We start from the raw sequence: 16,600 nt of genomic DNA, 5'->3' as shown, positions 1-16,600 counted from the left end.
AAAAAGAGTGATAGCTGAGTAATTGACAGTACATAACCGTTTTTTACGTAGTATATATGGAGAAAGAAAAGTAAAATAGTCCAAACCGTAGGTTCTTTCAAATCCACTTGGTTTAAAAGCTTAAAAATAAAATTAAATAAAAAGAGGAGCAGGTGATTCAGTTCCCTTCATAGATAGTTCAATATCCAGTAGAAATATAGATCAGTGTTCCCATATAATTGTAGTTCCAAAATAATTGAAAGAAGTTTTGACAGAATTTAATGTGTAATCTAGTCTTGCTTACCGTATTTTTCGTCCCATAGGACGCTCCGTCCCATAGGACGCACCTAGTTTTTTGGGGGGGAAATAAAGGAAATTTCCCCCCCCTTTATTCCCCCCCCAAAACCAGGTCGGGGAAACTGAACCAGGTCGAGGAACAGCGGGATGGCGGCGCTGCGCCTCCCTGCTGTCCCCTGAGCTTGTGGGGCTGGCCGATGTCTGCCTGGTGCGCCCTGCCGGGCGGCAGGCTACTATCCGCAGTGTGGGGAGCCCTGCGGGGAACTCCTGCAGGGCTCCCCACGCTGCGGATGTCTGCCCGGCGCGAGGGGCGCTCTGCTTCAGGGCGCTCTTCGCACCGGGCGGCAGGCTGCTATCCGCAGCCTAGACGGCCCTGCGGGAACTCCCGATGTGTTCCCGAAGCGCCGGGCACTCTGCTTTCAGCGCGCCTGGCGCTCCGGGAAGCAGGCTGCTATCCGCAGCCTAGACAGGAGTTCCCGCAGGGCTGCCTAGGCTGCGGATGTCTTCCTGAAGCCTGGGGAGCGAGAGGGGTCAGTGCGCACCGACCCCTCTCGCTCTCCAAGCTTCAGCGAAAGCCTGCATTTGCCCCATAGGACGCACCCAGATTTCCCCTTCATTTTTGGAGGGGAAAAAGTGCGTCCTATAGGGCGAAAAATACGGTATTAAAAGTTGACACGGTGTTGACCCCAGGATCTCCAATTTCTTCAAGAGGGTATTAACACCCTTCCAAATTAATGGAAGTGTCTCTTAATCCCTTCTGTCTCCAAGTTCAATATTAATATATTACAGAGTCTGTGTCAAGTTCAAATGCACTTTCAAGTTCAGGTCTATTGTTCAAGTTCAAGTTAACAAACATTTTAAAGGTCTGTAAAGTATCCAGATTGGTATTTAAAGAGCTTTGTAAAATCCTTTGTCCTTGTCAGCCATTAGCTGTTTTAACTTTCAAGGCTAGTCTGCAACTTTTTCACTTGTAAAGTTTTTCATGCAGTTTAAATACCCAGAAACGGGAGTGGACTTCCTTTTTATCCTGTTTTGCCGAATTAGTAATTAACAATTACTGAATTTCAGTCTGTAGTGCATGGTACCCTTCAGGTAGCATGCTATGCGCTTCAGTGCTTTCCAGTCCTTAACCGTAGGATTGTTGGCGTGTCTGCTCAGCAAATTGGTGCTGACAGCAAAATCAGGTCTTGAACACCTGGCAATAAAATTTAGCTTACCTAGAACACATCTGTACAGTGTAACATCAGAAAATGCTTCATCAGTATCATCTATAATAATAATAATAATAATAATTTATTATTTGTACCCCGCCCATCTGGCTGGGTTTCCCCAGCCACTCTGGGCGGCTTCCATAAAAACCAGAAATACACTAAAATATCACAGATTAAAAACTTCCCTGAACAGGGCTGCCTTAAGATGTCTTCTGAATGTCAGGTAGTTATTTATCGCTTTGACATCTGATGGGAGGGCGTTCCACAAGGCGGGTGCCACTACCGAGAAGGCCCTCTGCCTGGTTCCCTGTAGCTTTGCTTCTCGTAATGAGGGAACCGCCAGAAGGCCCTCGGCGCTGGACCTCAGCGTCCGGGCAGAACGATGGGGGTGGAGACGCTCCTTCAGGTATACTGGGCCAAGGCCGTTTAGGGCTTTAAAGGTCAACACCAGCACTTTGAATTGTGCTCGGAAACGTACTGGGAGCCAATGTAGGTCTTTCAAGACCGGTGTTATGTGGTCTCGGCGGCTGCCCCCAGTCACCAGTCTAGCTGCCGCATTCTGGATTAGTTGTAGTTTCCGAGTCACCTTCAAAGGTAGCCCCACGTAGAGCGCATTGCAGTAGTCCAAGCGGGAGATAACTAGAGCATGCACCACTCTGGCGAGACAGTCCGCGGGCAGGTAGGGTCTCAGCCTGCGTACCAGGTGGAGTTGGTAGACAGCTGCCCTGGATACAGAATTGACCTGCGCCTCCATGGACAGCTGTGAGTCCAAAATGACTCCCAGGCTGCGCACCTGGTCCTTCAGGGGCACAGTTACCCCATTCAGGACCAGGGAGTCCTCCACACCAGCCCGCCCCCTGTCCCCCAAAAACAGTACTTCTGTCTTGTCAGGATTCAACCTCAATCCATTAGCCGCCATCCATCCTCCAACCGCCTCCAGGCACTCACACAGGACCTTCACCGCCTTCACTGGTTCTGATTTGAAAGAGAGGTAGAGCTGGGTATCATCTGCATATTGATGGACACCCAGTCCAAACCCCCTGATGATCTCTCCCAGCGGCTTCATATAGATGTTAAAAAGCATGGGGGAGAGGACGGAACCCTGAGGCACCCCACAAGTGAGGGCCCAGGGGTCTGAACACTCATCCCCCACCACCACTTTCTGAACACGGCCCAGGAGGAAGGAGCGAAACCACTGTATAACAGTGCCCCCAGCTCCCAGCCCCTCTAGACGGTCCAGAAGGATGTTATGGTCGATTGTATCAAAGGCCGCTGAGAGATCCAGCAGAACTAGGAAACAGCTCTCACCTTTGTCCCTAGCTCGCCGGAGATCATCAACCAGCGCGACCAAGGCAGTTTCAGTCCCATGATGAGGCCTGAATCCCGATTGGAAGGGATCCAAATGGTCCGCATCCTCCAGGCGTGCCTGGAGTTGTTCAGCAACCACGCGCTCAATCACCTTGCCCAAGAATGGAAGATTTGAGACTGGGCGATAGTTGGCCATACTGGCCGGGTCTAAAGATGGTTTTTTAAGAAGCGGTTTGATGACCGCCTCTTTCAGCGGATCTGGGAATGCTCCCTCACAGAGGGAAGCATTCACCACCCCGCAGAGCCCATCGCCCAGCCCTTCCCGGCTTGCTTTTATTAGCCAGGATGGGCAAGGATCCAGGAGACAGGTGGTTGGTTTCACGCGTCCAAGCAGCCTGTCCACATCCTCGGGGGTAATGGATTGAAATCGATTCCATGCAACTTGACCAGACAGAGCTCTAGCACTCTCCCGCCCCAGCCCTGCTCCCACGGTGGTGTCTAGCTCCTTCCGAATATGAGTGATTTTATCTGCAAAAAACTTTGCAAAATCGTTGCAACTAACTGAAAACCTGTCACCATTGGTATATCCACAGGGTTTGCATCAACCAAGTTCAGTTTGGTTAATACATCAGCAATTTTCTGTGATTGGTGTACCGTGATATCAGCTCCCTGGTTTCTATCCAACTCCAGAGAGAGATAGTTGGTTACCTCACCAATATCCTTCATGTCAAACTGCTACTTCAGTTGAGCTAGGGTGCCATTGTATAAGGCCTGATCTTTCCAAAAGGAAAGAAGATCATCAACAAAACATACACAATACAGTTTGTTTTGCCCCTCCTCTTTGACAAACACACATGGATCTGCTTTGCCTTGGTGAAAACCTAGAGAAAACAATGTCTCTGTTAGTTTAGAATTCCAACACCGGGCACTCTGTGTGAGACCATACAGGGATTTCTTAAGAGCACAAACCAATCCCTCCTTTACCCGTACTCCATCAGGTGGAAGTATATAAATTAATTCATCCAGGTCTCTGTACAAAAATGCTGTGTTCACATTGTGATGCAAAACGTTTAGTTTCTTCTCTGCAGCAATTTTGAGCATAAGCCCAATGTTCTCATACTTGATGGTGGGTGAGTGGGTCTCATGATAGTCTTGACCTGGTACCTGTGAAAAACCTCAGTTGACCAATCTGGCTTTGTGCCATTCTGGTCTGTCTTGGCCTTAAAGACCCATTTACTATCAACCAGCTTCATCCCTGGTACCAATGGAACTAGTTCCCATGTTTTGTTCCTCTCTTAAGGAATCAAGTTCAGCCTTCATGGCATTTAACCATGGCTCAGCATCCTCTGAAGTTAAACTCTGGACCTCTTGGAAGCTTGAAGGTTCCCAAACCTTCTCTGAGTTACTAACAACAGCTGTATCTGCTTTGGCTGTTTTAGCAAACTCCTCAGCATACCTTTTGGGTTGTTTACCCTTTGTTGCGTACTATATGCAAGTCTTCCATGCTAGGCTTCTCCTCTTTAGGAGAATGGTGGCCTATGGTGAACAGTGGTTCCTCCAATTCAGTGTCAGACCCTTCAGACGGTCTGAGAGAGGCTTTCGCACTTTTGTAGTCTGCCGTGTCAGATTCACTGTCACTGTCAGCAGCAGCACTACCACCTCCCCCTGAACTGGCAATTGAACCTGTGTCATCATCAGATTCTTCACCCTCATCAGCATCAGGGTGACTTTGGAAGATTCCCGCATTGTCTCCCCACTTTGCATTGTACTGAACACTTCTGGTGAATCTTACCGTCTTCATGTCAGAGATTAGCACTCTGTATGCACCTTTCTCGTATCCCATAAAAATACCATGCAAACCACGTTTGCTGAGCTTGCTGCTCTGAGGAGTGTGAACCCACATGTCAGAACCAAAAATTCTCAGGAGCTTGACAAATGGTTTCTTACCAAACAGCTTCTCATAGGGAGTGCATCCTATTGGTGAAGAAATTCTGTTATACACATATGTGAAACAGTTCAGAGATTCAGCCCAATATGAATCAGGCAAATTTGCATCATGCCCTGTAGGGGAGTCTGATTTGCCCTTTCACAGAGACCATTCTGTCATGGTGCTCTGGGATTGGCAACATCATGCTGGATTCCCTTCTCAGCTAGAAAAGCCTCAAATGGCTGAGAACAGAACTCCCTGCCCCGGTCAGTGAAAAGACAACCCACCTGTCTTTTGTGAACATTCTGCAGCCAAGCACAGAATTCCTGGAATCTAGGAAATGCTTCTGACTTCTGCTTAAGCATGAAAATATGAATATCTGGAAAACTGATCTATCAGTACCATGAAAAATTCTGCCTTGCCTAATGATGGCTTTAGTGGACCAACAAGGTCTGCGTGCACAATCTGGTAGGACTCCTTGGCTTCCCTGCCAGATACCTTACCCTTTGGAGCAACTCTGACCTTGTGTTCTGCACATGATTTACATTTCATGTGAAATTTGCAGGGTTTAATAGACACCCCCTGGACCAGATCAGGCATCAGATGCCCCAGTCTTCTGTGGTGGTCGTGGATACAACCTGCATGTAAAATTTTGTTAGTAGACACAGCATGATATGTCTCACTATTTTGCATATCAACACCAACAGCATCATCATAAGAATAAGACAACAAGAACAAGCTGACAGTCAGCATATAAAATGTCCTTTCCGTTGTTCCTGATGGTGCATTTCTGTTTACTGAACTTAACAGTAAAGTCTTGCACTGTCAGCTGAGAGACGCTCAGTAAATTGTCCGCCAAATCTGGAACCAAAAGCACGTTGTGAATCGTGGTCCACCAACTTGGATGCAAGACAGTTCCGATGCCTTCCAAATGCAACGACTGACCGTCTGCCTGGTGCACAGTTCCCTTCTGTGGCGTAAACGTGACAAACAAATGTTGGTCTCTGCAAAGATGGCGTGTCACCCCAAAATCTATGATGAAAGCTTCCTAGACTGTTGGACTGGAACAGTGTGTGACCAAAGCCTTGTGTTACGCAGGTTTAGGCTTGCCAGAGCTCTTGCTCTTGCTCTTTGAGCCTTTACAGCCTTTGTCAGTTTCCTCTTTGGCCTTTGGGCGTTGTCTGCAATCCCTCTGCATGTGCCCCATTCTGCCGCAAGAGAAACACCTCACTGCTTTCAGAGCTTTGGCACCATCTAGTGACTGCATCATTGGTTGGGGTGACAAGGCATTCAACTTCCCCTGAACACAACCTGCAGCTTTTCGGCGATCATCCTCATTTTGGAGAACCGCACATACATGTTGCGCTGTCAGATCAGCAGTGGGTAAGACAACCAGCTGTGAAGCTATGCTATCAAACGAACTGTAACGAATCCAGGAGCAGAAAGCAGAACAGAGATTCCGGGATTTCAATCTGTCTCTGTAAACAGACATGTGACATGTAACAATCCCACACATCTGCAGCACGGGAGGAATGGAATTTTCAACACGCCTCACCTCGACGCTTCCCCCATAGACCTCTGCAATGCTGGGCTTGACAGAGCTGTCAAACCCACTGTCCGCCCGCCATTCGCGCCGACCCGGAAGTAGAACTTAGTTTCTACTGTTCAGTATGTGTGATTAGGCTAAGCCCTGCACAAGTTCAGGCACTACTCTCCATATATCTTGACACTTCGCTATTGAATTATATATATGCTTTAAATACAAGATAATTTTTTCTTTACAGTGGTACCTCAGGTTAAGAACTTAATTTGTTCCGAAGGTCCGTTCTTAACCTGAAACTGTTCTTAACCTGAGGTACCACTTTAGCTAATGGGGCCTCCCACTGCTGCGCGATCTCTGTTCTCATCCTGAAGCAAAGTTCTTAATCCGAGGCTCTACTTCCAGGTTAGCGGAGTCTGTAACCCAAAGTGTTTGTAACCTGAAGCATCTGTAACCCGAGGTACCACTGTATTCTTTTCTTTGACAGATAGTCCGTGTGGAAAGTTATGAAAAGGTATCTAATAGAATCAAATATAATATTTTTTTCTTTATTACTTAAGAGGAAAGAGAAATCTTTGAGTCTCCCTGTAGTCCATTATGTCCCTTTGAACTACAGTTCAAGGGAGGTGATGTGTCACGGACTGGGTGGATGAGGAAGAGTGCTGGCAGCCAGTTGCACAGGAGATGCCTGAGGGTGACACTGGAAGGATATTTTGAACCTGGTTCAGACTGGTGGGACAGGGAGGAACCATCAACAGGTGAAACTAGCAGGGAAACATTAGAGCCAGAGAGTGGGGGTGAAGGGGAGAGGCTCAATGTAGGCACAGACTCTGATAGGGAGAGTGCAGAGGCTGCGTCTCCTGCTCGGCAAGACAGTCCTCTTCCTGGTTCTTTTCCCCTTTCTCAGCTCAAGAACAGAGGGTAGAAAAAAGAGCAAATTGATCAAGTAGAGCTGAGTCACAGTGGAAGACTACTGAGAGAGACTTGTGTCCTGGCTCTCTGGGTGTGAAGCAATAAAAGTTAATTGCCTACAAGTCTCGTGCCGACTTCTGATTTACAGCATCAGGCAATGGTCAGGAAGCCTATTCTGGCAGCCTGACATGATGGCAGGCACTGCACAGGCTCTTAGGTTGAGACAAGTTCTACCCAGGGCACAAAGGTGTGAAAAGCTTCATGTTACAGGGGAAGCTTTTTTCACAGATGTCAAAACATTTTTGGTTACAGATCGGTAGCCGTGTTGGTCTGCCATAGTCAAAACAAAATAAAAAAATTCCTTCCAGTAGCACCTTAAAGACCAACTAAGTTAGTTCTTGGTATGAGCTTTCGTGTGCATGCACACTTCTTCAGATACACTGAAACAGAAGTCACCAGACCCTTCTATATAGTGAGAAGGTGGGGAGGGGTATTACTCAGAAGGGTGGTGGGAATGGGTGATTGGCAGATAGCTGTGATGAGCCTGTTGACGACTCTTTACGACTGCAATAGGTCTTACAGGAAAAAGCAAGGGGCGAGAAGGTGAAAAATGGCTTTGTCATGTATAATGAGATAAGAATCCAATGTCTTTGTTCAGACCAGGTCTCTCCATGGTTTTAAGTTTGGTAATAAGTTGCAATTCAGCAGCTTCTCTTTCCAGTCTATTTCTGAAATTCCTTTGTAATAGAACAGCTACTTTGAGATCTTGTATAGAATGTCCTGGGAGATTGAAGTGTTCTCCTACTGGTTTCTCTGTCTTGTGATTCCTGATGTCAGATTTATGTCCGTTTATTCTTTGGCGTAAGGTTTGGCCTGTTTGTCCAATATAGAGAGCTGAAGGACACTGTTGGCATTTGATGGCATACACAATGTTAGACGATGAGCAATTAAATAGTCCCGAGATGGTATGTGTGATGTTGTTGGGGCCAGTAATGGTGTTGTCCGGGTGTATGTGGCAGCAAAGTTGGCATCTGGGTTTATTGCAGGCTCTGGTGCCAGTGTCCGTGTTAAGTCTGGTTGTAGTATTATTGTGGGTTAGGAGTTGTTTAAGATTGGGTGGCTGTCTGTAGGCAATGAAAGGTCTTCCTCCCAGAGCTTGAGAAAGAGAACTGTCATTGTCCAGGAGAGGCTGTAGATCTCTGATGATGCGTTGTACTGTTTTAACTTGGGAGCTGTATGTGATGACTAGAGGTGTTCTGTTATTTTCTTTTTTGGGTCTGTCTTGCAGCAAGTTCTCTCTGGGTATCAGTCTGGCTCTGTTGATCTGTTGTCTAACTTCATCTGCTGGGTATTTTAGTTCTAAAAAGGTTTGCTGTAGATCTCTTAGGTGAGAGTCTCTGTCTGTAGAATTGGAACAGATGCGGCTGTAACGTAGTGCCTGGCTATATACAATGGACTGTTTGGTATGTTTGGGATGGTAGCTAGAGGCATGTAGATATGTTTATCGGTCAGTTGGTTTACAGTATAAGGTGGTGTCTATGCGCCCATCCTGTATTTTTATAGTGGTGTCCAAAAAATGTATTTCTTGCATAGATTGATTCATTGTTAGGTTGATTGTGGGGTGAAAATCATTGAATTTCTGGTGGAAGGTGTCCAGGGTCTGTTGACCATGTGTCCAGATGATAAAAATATTGTCAATGTATCGCAGGTACAAGAGAGGTTTGAGTGGGTAGGAGTTTAGGAAACGTTGTTCTAAATCTGCCATGAAGATGTTGGCATACTGTGGGGCCATGCGGGTGCCCATTGCTGTGCCGCTGATCTGAAGGAACAGGTCATCACCGAATTTGAAGTTGTTGTGGGTAAGGACAAATTGGCAGAGTTTGGTAGCAAAGTCCGCTGTGGTTTTATCTGAAATGGTGTTCCTTATAGCTTGTAAACCATCGTTGTGTGGGATGTTGGTATACAGAGATTCCACATCCATAGTAGCTAGTATAGTATTGTTAGGAAGATTATTTAAAGATTGTATTTTCCTCAGAAAATCTGTGGTGTCATGTACATAGCTGGGAGCACTGATGGCATATGGTTTCAGAACAGAGTCCATATAACCGGAGACACCCACTGTAATAGTGCCAATACCTGAAATGATGGGGCGTCCTGGATTTCCTGGTTTGTGTATTTTAGGTAGAAGATAGAAAGTTCCTGGTCGAGGTTCTGTTGGTGTGTTTGTGAGGATCTGTTCTTGGATGTGTGGGGGTAGCTCCTTAACAATCTTGTTCAGTTCTTTTTTGTATTCTTGTGTGGGGTCTGAGTCCAATTTTATGTAAAAGGCGGTATTGGAAAGTTGTCTGTGAGCCTCCTGAATGTAGTCAGTTTTGTTCATGATGACGACAGCTCCACCTTTGTCCGCTTCTTTAATTATAATGTCTGGGTTGTTTCTGAGATTATCTATGGCTCTCCTTTCAGCATGGTTTAGATTTTGTTGTAAGCGATGGTGTTTTCTGGTCACATCTGTTTGGATTCTGTGGCGGAAGCAGTCAATGTACAAGTCCAGTGTGGTATTGCGTCCATCAGGAGGGGTCCATGTGGAGTCCCTTTTTGTGTAACACTTTTTCGGTGGTAGTTGGTGGTCAGTGTTCTGTTGGGAGGGTGGTTGTTGTTCTCCAGTGGGTTGAGAGGTGTTGTGTTGTGAAGTTGTTGCTTGTTCTGCTTTGTCTTGTTGTTGTGTGTGTTGAAAATACTCCTTCAGGCGTAAACGGCGGGAAAATGCTTCCAAGTCCCCACAGAACTGAATCATGTGTGGGGATTTGGCAGGGCAGAATGACAGTCCACGTGAAAGGACTGATTCCTCAGCTGGGCTGAGTGCTTGCTGTGAGAGATTGACAATATTGTTGATCTTGTTTTGATTAGTAGCCTGTAGGTTGGAAAGGTTAGAGAGTTTCTTGTTTTTCTGTTTTTTCAGTAGCTCCAGTTGAGAGTGGTAAATGTTTTGTTTTTCCTTTTGGAACTCTTGCCAAGCTTGGTGGTTCCTGATAGAGTTGTCCAATACAAGGAGTTCCTCCTTTATTAGCTTCTGTTTAGAGTAGAGAACGCTGATCAGATGTTTGAGCAGCTTCTTAGAGAAAGTGCTGCATAGTTTTCTTGCATATTCAGTGGGATACGTGGATTGTAGAGGGTTCTTAATTCTAAGACCCTTGGGTATAATGTCCAGGTTTTTGCATTTAGTAAGAAAGAAGATATCAGTCTGTACCTGTGCAAGTTTCTTGGTGAGGTTGATGGACTTCCATTTCATGCGGCTCAATGTGGTGCCTTCCATAGTTCCAGTTACAGATAGGTAGCCGTGTTGGTCTGCCATAGTCAAAACAAAATAAAAAATTCCTTCCAGTAGCACCTTAAAGACCAACTAAGTTAGTTCTTGGTATGAGCTTTCGTGTGCATGCACACTTCTTCAGATACACTGAAACAGAAGTCACCAGACCCTTCTATATAGTGAGAAGGTGGGGAGGGGTATTACTCAGAACATTTTTTAGTATTGTTACCAAGATTGACACTGCCCATTAGGTACGTTCTTTCTCCTCTGGTTGGAGAATTCAAGCTGGTACCTCAGGTGATATAATCAGCTTATGTTCATCTCACGTTCTGGGCCTAGCTACAGGACATGATGGTGTCATGCCATGACTTGCTCTGGTGGTGGTTTTCTCCCTCAGTCCCTTCAGCAGCTTCTGCTTCCATTCCAATATTTCTTCCCCTGGTTGATGAGAATTCAGGTAACTATTCCAGATCCAGTGAAGAGGGAGCTACAGTGGCAGGAATTATTCCCCAGTTATTGAAGGTAATAACTCTGGAGATGCAGAGATTGATCCTATCTACTGATGCCAGTCTGAGTTGGCATGCTCATCTCAACTAGGGGACAACAACCTAGACTTCTGGGCCATTTACCTTTGGGTGTAGTTGGTTGGATGTTCAGGGCAGCCGTTGGTAAGGGCCTATGTGAACATCCCACTGCTCCTCATTCAGCTGGCCAGTGGAAGACCTCGCCACACACCTAGTCATTGCACAGTTTTTGTCATTCATCTTGTGCTTTCCATGTCTCGGCAGCGAATAGATTTTCTATTGTACCGTGGCTTTGGGGCTCGCTATTAGCTTTCCCTCTTTTTACTCTGATTCCTCTTGTGATCCAGGAGATTCAGCAATTGTAGGCTTAAGTGGTCTTTGTGGCCCCATTAGGACTGGGGAGACCACAGTTAGGGGGTCTAATCATTCTTTCTGTGCGAAACCTGTGGATTCTTCCAGTCCAGGAGGATCTGCCATTGCAAAGCTCAGCTGTGCACCTGCAGCTGGTCATTCTTTATCTAACAGTCTGACAGATGAAAGGCTGTGGCTGTCTCAAAATGGTCATTTCTGGAGTGTTGTCTTCCAAGATGGCTTTCTGTAGTTTCATACATAGCAGCTCATGTAGGGTCTATCTGACCTGGCATTCTGCTGCTGGGATAGATTTCTTGGAGGAAATCCACAGAAATCAGGACATTATTCTGCCTTCCTTCCATCCTTCCTTCTGAGCGTGAATGGCATTCGCTGGATCTCCATAGGGATTTACCTAAAGAGAACATAGTCCTTCCTGTCATCTGACTCTGTTTATTTTCAGCCTCAAACTATGGGGAAGAAGGTATCATCAGCTCTTCTGTTTTGTTGGCTGCATCACCAAATGTTACGAAATCTCTGGGTCTTCTATTCTGCTGCTGTCATGGCTTGGTTGACAGCTTCAACCCTTGTTAAACATTGTAAGCTAGATGTTTACAATTCTGCCAAACCATCCTTCGGCAGGAGGGTATTACAATAGGTAGTTTCCCAGTAAGGAGGCAGGCCCACCCCACCCCCCCTCAGCTGCCACCATCATCAGGTAATCTTTGTCATCCAAGGATCCCCTCCTCTCTGCAAGAAAGTGTGACATTGGACCTACCATGAAGGTTCATTTTATGCAGGGAATGGAGGGGATCCTACTTGCCCTAGGAGATTTGAATTTGATCTGTGCTGAGGGCTTCCTCCCACCCTTGTTTTCTTTTCTTGGTTGTTCTCTCTCTAACGGGGTATCGGTGGTTCATTTGGGGAGTTTTCTCTATTCTGTTCTTTGAGACAGTTACTTTTTGACCATTTGATCTCTGCTGTATGCTGCAGAGTGATGTTGCTGAGAGTGTCTTCAGTTTGGAACACTCCTTTTTAAAGGTTTGTGTGTAGGTTCTTTACTTGAGCATGGATACCTTCAACTGGAGAGGTCACCCTCCCACTGCAAGGTAAGAACAGCTCTAATTTGCATATTCCTGCCTAGTAGAGTGAGTTGGAAGGACAACTCATCTGAGGAGCCCACCATTCCTTGCAGAAAATGAACCTTCACAGTAGGTCCAGTGCACATTCTTTATGTTGTCATTGTGTGGAACAGCCACCATGCATGTAACATGTAATCAGGACCTTTACTGCACCTATCTCAAAACAGTTGTTGTTGTTGTTGTTTTTATAAAAAAAACCCCTCATAGAATTAATTCATTCCAATTTTTGACACTAGTGAATAGAGCTGAGATCCCTTTTCTGAAATGGATAAACTGGTTAAATTAATCCAGACTAGAACTTTTATATTGTCCTCACTGCAAAATACTACTGCAGCAATCAGAAATTCTTTCCTTAGAGAGAGACTAGTTTTAACTGGTGGTTTTTTAGTTGGTTTTTTTCACTAAAATATCATGAAAGTAGACTATGGTATGTCTTGGTTTATTTAAACTCTTGTTAGGAGCTAACTCTGAAGCATCCAATGCTTCTGAAACAGAGTCTGATCACAGAGCTGAGCTTAGTGACTGGTCATTAGCTCCAGCAGAAGAAGAGCGCGACAGCTACCTTCGCAGAGGAAATGGGCGAAGGCGTGGTGGAGGTGCACGTGGTCAAGGAGGAAGAGGTTGGGGATGTTTCAAAGGTGAGTATATGATGATGGTGCTGAATGGCAGATGAGCTATTAGGACTCTTACTCAAGCCCTGTGCAGCAGGTATATGTCTGAAATGAAAGAATGAAGTCTATAGATTTGCAAAAAAACAAAAAAAAAATTGTAAGAAAGAAACTCTTTAAACTGAATCAGAGCAAAACCAAATCACACCAGAACTATACTTCATGCGAACTGAGGAATGATAGAGCCAAAGTAGCAACTGGCATTTCCAGAAGCAGGAGAATACAGAGAAGAAAGACAAAGCAGTAACGAGAGTTGTCTGCTCACAAGGAAGCCACTAAATCCAACCTGGTTGCTTCCTACACAATATATATCCTGAAAATTGCACAGCCTAGGATTTATCAAGCCAGGTTTGCTATAGGATCCTAGGCTAGGTGGGTGTGCCTCCCACCCCTTTTCCTAAACTTTTCTGTGATTTTTGTCTGTCCTAATGTGTCAACATTGGTTTTTGACTAGAAATGTAAGAAATTCCATTATCTGCATTTGTATATAAGTTTTCTACCAGTGTACTCAGTGCAGTTTATTGTTTTAAAAGGAAATATACAAAAAACAAAGCAATAACATGGAAGACTTTCTAAAATCCAATTTTGATGTGCAGGAAATGAACAGTCATGGACAGATAACCGTCAACATAATTCAAGAGATACTAAAGGGAGAACAATGGATGGGTCACTTCAGGTAAAAGAAAATGCTCTCTGTACTATCAGCATCTGCATTCATGGAGTTGCTCTTGGCAGTCATGGAGTGATGAAGTCATGCATACTCATCCTTGTCTGCACAAGAGTTTGACCCCCCCCCCTCAAGCTACTGTGTTTAAACCAGCCATTGAAAGTTGCTTCATTAACAGCATAGTATGTTAACCAGTGGTCTTTGTCCACTGACTGAATAAATCCATCAGCAGAATGGACAGCGTGGAACATTTTTTTTGGCAATTTCCTCTTCAGTACTGTTACCCCTAAATGTACATGGGTAAAGGGGACACCTTGAGCTGGAGCCAGGAATGGTGGGAATCACCTAAAATTGCAGCCTGCCTCCCTTCTATTGGTGACTACTTTCCATCAGTGAACAGACACCATTGGATACCACCCCAAATTATTTTACAGTGCAACCTCGGGTTACGACGGGGATCCATTCCGGAGGGCCTGCCACAACCCAAAAATGGCACAAGTCGAAGTGTCGCGTCTGTGCGCGTGCAGCGCAATTTAGCGCTTCTGCGCATGCGCGAGTGGCGAACGCGGAAGTAACCTGTTCTGGTACTTCTGGGTTTGCCGTGGACGTTCGCTGAAGCGGACGCAAGTGGAGGCGGACGCAGAACGAGGTTTGACTGTACTTCAGTTTTTAAGATGCATCATTTCCAAAGGGTTAATGAGAGTAATACTTTAGACCAGCTGACATCATAAAAACTCTGAAATGCATTTAATTAATCTTATTTCAAAAGAAACAAACACTGTTCAAGTTTTACTACTAAATGCTTACATGTAAAAAATAAGCTTGCATCTTGTTTGAAAGGTAAGTTTTGTTGGATTTGTCTAGAAAATGAATTCTGCAAAATAACTAAAAGCTAGGATATATAATGTTGAATTAAATGTTGCAGAAAATGCTGATCTTTATACAAGCCTTCACACCTTAACACTGTTAAAAGTACTTCACTTGGATTCTTCTTAACTGTACACTTCTAGAATACAGTGGAACCTCGGGTTATGGCAAGGCTCCATTCCGGAGGCCCCGCCACAACCCGAAAATGATGCACGTCGAAGCGCTGCATCTGCACACATGTGGTGCGATTTAGTGCTTCTGTGCATAGCGCGATTTAGCGCTTCTGCACATAGCACGATTTAGCACTTATGCGTGAGCAGCAAACCTGGAAGTAACCCATTCTGGTACTTCCAGGTTTGCCACAGACGTTCACAGAATCGGATGCAAGCAGAGGCGGACACGGAACAAGGTTTGACTGTATATTTCATTTGCAGAAGGCAGGGGAATAACTTTTTTTCTAAGAAATGCCCTCCAACAGCTCTTCATACGTGTCCCTTTTTAAATTATCAAATGATTATGCTTTATATAACCATATTTGTTTCAGATTAAAATTGACTGCAATAGTGAAAGGAGTGTCCACACTAAAACAGCACAGAATACGTCCAGTGAAGGTAGCCGGTTGCGCACAGGTAAAGATCATAACCAGAAGAAAGAGAAGTCAGACAGTGGGGATGGTCAGCAACTGTTGGTGAATGGAGTACCGTAAAATTGATAATTGGAGTAGTCATATTTCCTACACTGTTTGAGTAAAACTTATTCCACATTAGAGAAACTTAGTAGGCCAAAGACAAATAGTAAGCAGGATGGCACAGGCATGAAATGAATATTAAAAAAATCTTTTTGCCTTTTTAAACATCAGCATACAGTTCCCCCAAAATAAAATGTTATACTTGCATTAAAAAATACCTTGAACTTCTGAAAAAATGCTTTCAGTTACATATTGCATTTCAAATGATGAAAGAATCCTTTTGCTTGTTTTAAAAATACTGAACTCTGCAATAGTATTTCTGTTCAGCTGTACCATTTTAACGCATCTAGTTAATCACTGTTAAATTTCAAATTTCAGAATAAATAGTGTTTGTGGTAATCAAATTGGGCTTCTGTTTTCAATCCATTAAAAGTTCCTCATTTTAAACATTAAAAAGTTATGTTTTATGTCTTGTGTCAGTTCACATTTTGATTCACTTTGTCAATATTTCAGTGAACCTCAATATACATGTAATATAACTAAATTGTCATTTTCATAGCAAAAAGTTCTATGAACTGTGCCTTTTTTATATCTTGCCAGGTAGGAGTACTGTATTTGGATGCAGAAATCAGGGAAGATGAGTTGGAAACACTAAATGTACAATATATGTAGCAAAATTTCTCCAACAATTAGTACTTTAATAGAAGAATGCAGGCTTTCAATAATGTTTTCCTTGCATAAACATCAAGTAAGGCAGTTTATAAGAATAAGAAATTTATTTTGCACTGAAGATACTGGCAGTTTATGTTACTGAGATTGTATGTTTCGTTTGTGTTTTCTTTTTAGACAAGACAGGATAAGTTTTTTAAAGACATTCCCATTTGTGACAAACAAAAACAATTTCTGGATAGCTCAGTGGGTTTGAGTGTGGTGCTGATAACACCAAGGTTTTATCTCCATATGGAATGACTGCATATTCTGGGACTGAAGGGGGTTGGACTAGATGATCCTCAGGATCCCTTCCAACTCTCCATTTCTATGATTCTAATTCATATTTACCGAGGAAATGAATTGCAGCTTGTTCATAATCTAGTAGTGTGTGTCTGCTGTTTGGCCAGAGGACCCATTTAAAAGAATAGCTTTCTTTTCAGTTCCCCTACAGTTTTTGGTATAGTTGAAATTTGGAATCTATCTCAGACAATAGAGGAAGTTTAT

At 44.3% G+C, this 16,600-nt stretch overlaps 1 protein-coding gene across 3 annotated transcripts in view; it reads left to right on the top strand.

Moving 5' to 3' along the window:
- LOC309333207 (fragile X messenger ribonucleoprotein 1-like) overlaps positions 1–15,795 on the top strand; it is a 209,723-nt gene extending 193,928 nt beyond the window's left edge. For 2 of the 3 annotated variants that reach the window (XM_081846612.1, XM_081846611.1), the window contains 3 exons: positions 12,954–13,133; positions 13,760–13,839; positions 15,242–15,794. In XM_081846612.1, coding sequence (XP_081702738.1) covers positions 12,954–13,133; positions 13,760–13,839; positions 15,242–15,403 — 422 coding nt within the window. In that variant the 3' untranslated portion in view covers positions 15,404–15,794. Of the gene's footprint in view, positions 1–12,953; positions 13,134–13,759; positions 13,840–15,241 lie in introns of all 3 variants that reach the window. The other variant, XM_081846613.1, reaches the window with a different exon arrangement.
- Positions 15,796–16,600: the final 805 nt, after the last annotated feature.

This window comes from Podarcis erhardii (genome assembly GCF_964252035.2).
Source record: "Podarcis erhardii genome assembly, chromosome: W".
Taxonomy (NCBI): domain Eukaryota; kingdom Metazoa; phylum Chordata; class Lepidosauria; order Squamata; family Lacertidae; genus Podarcis; species Podarcis erhardii.
The sequence above is the reverse complement of the archived record's forward strand: the minus strand, read 5'-3'. Positions and strand labels throughout refer to the sequence as shown.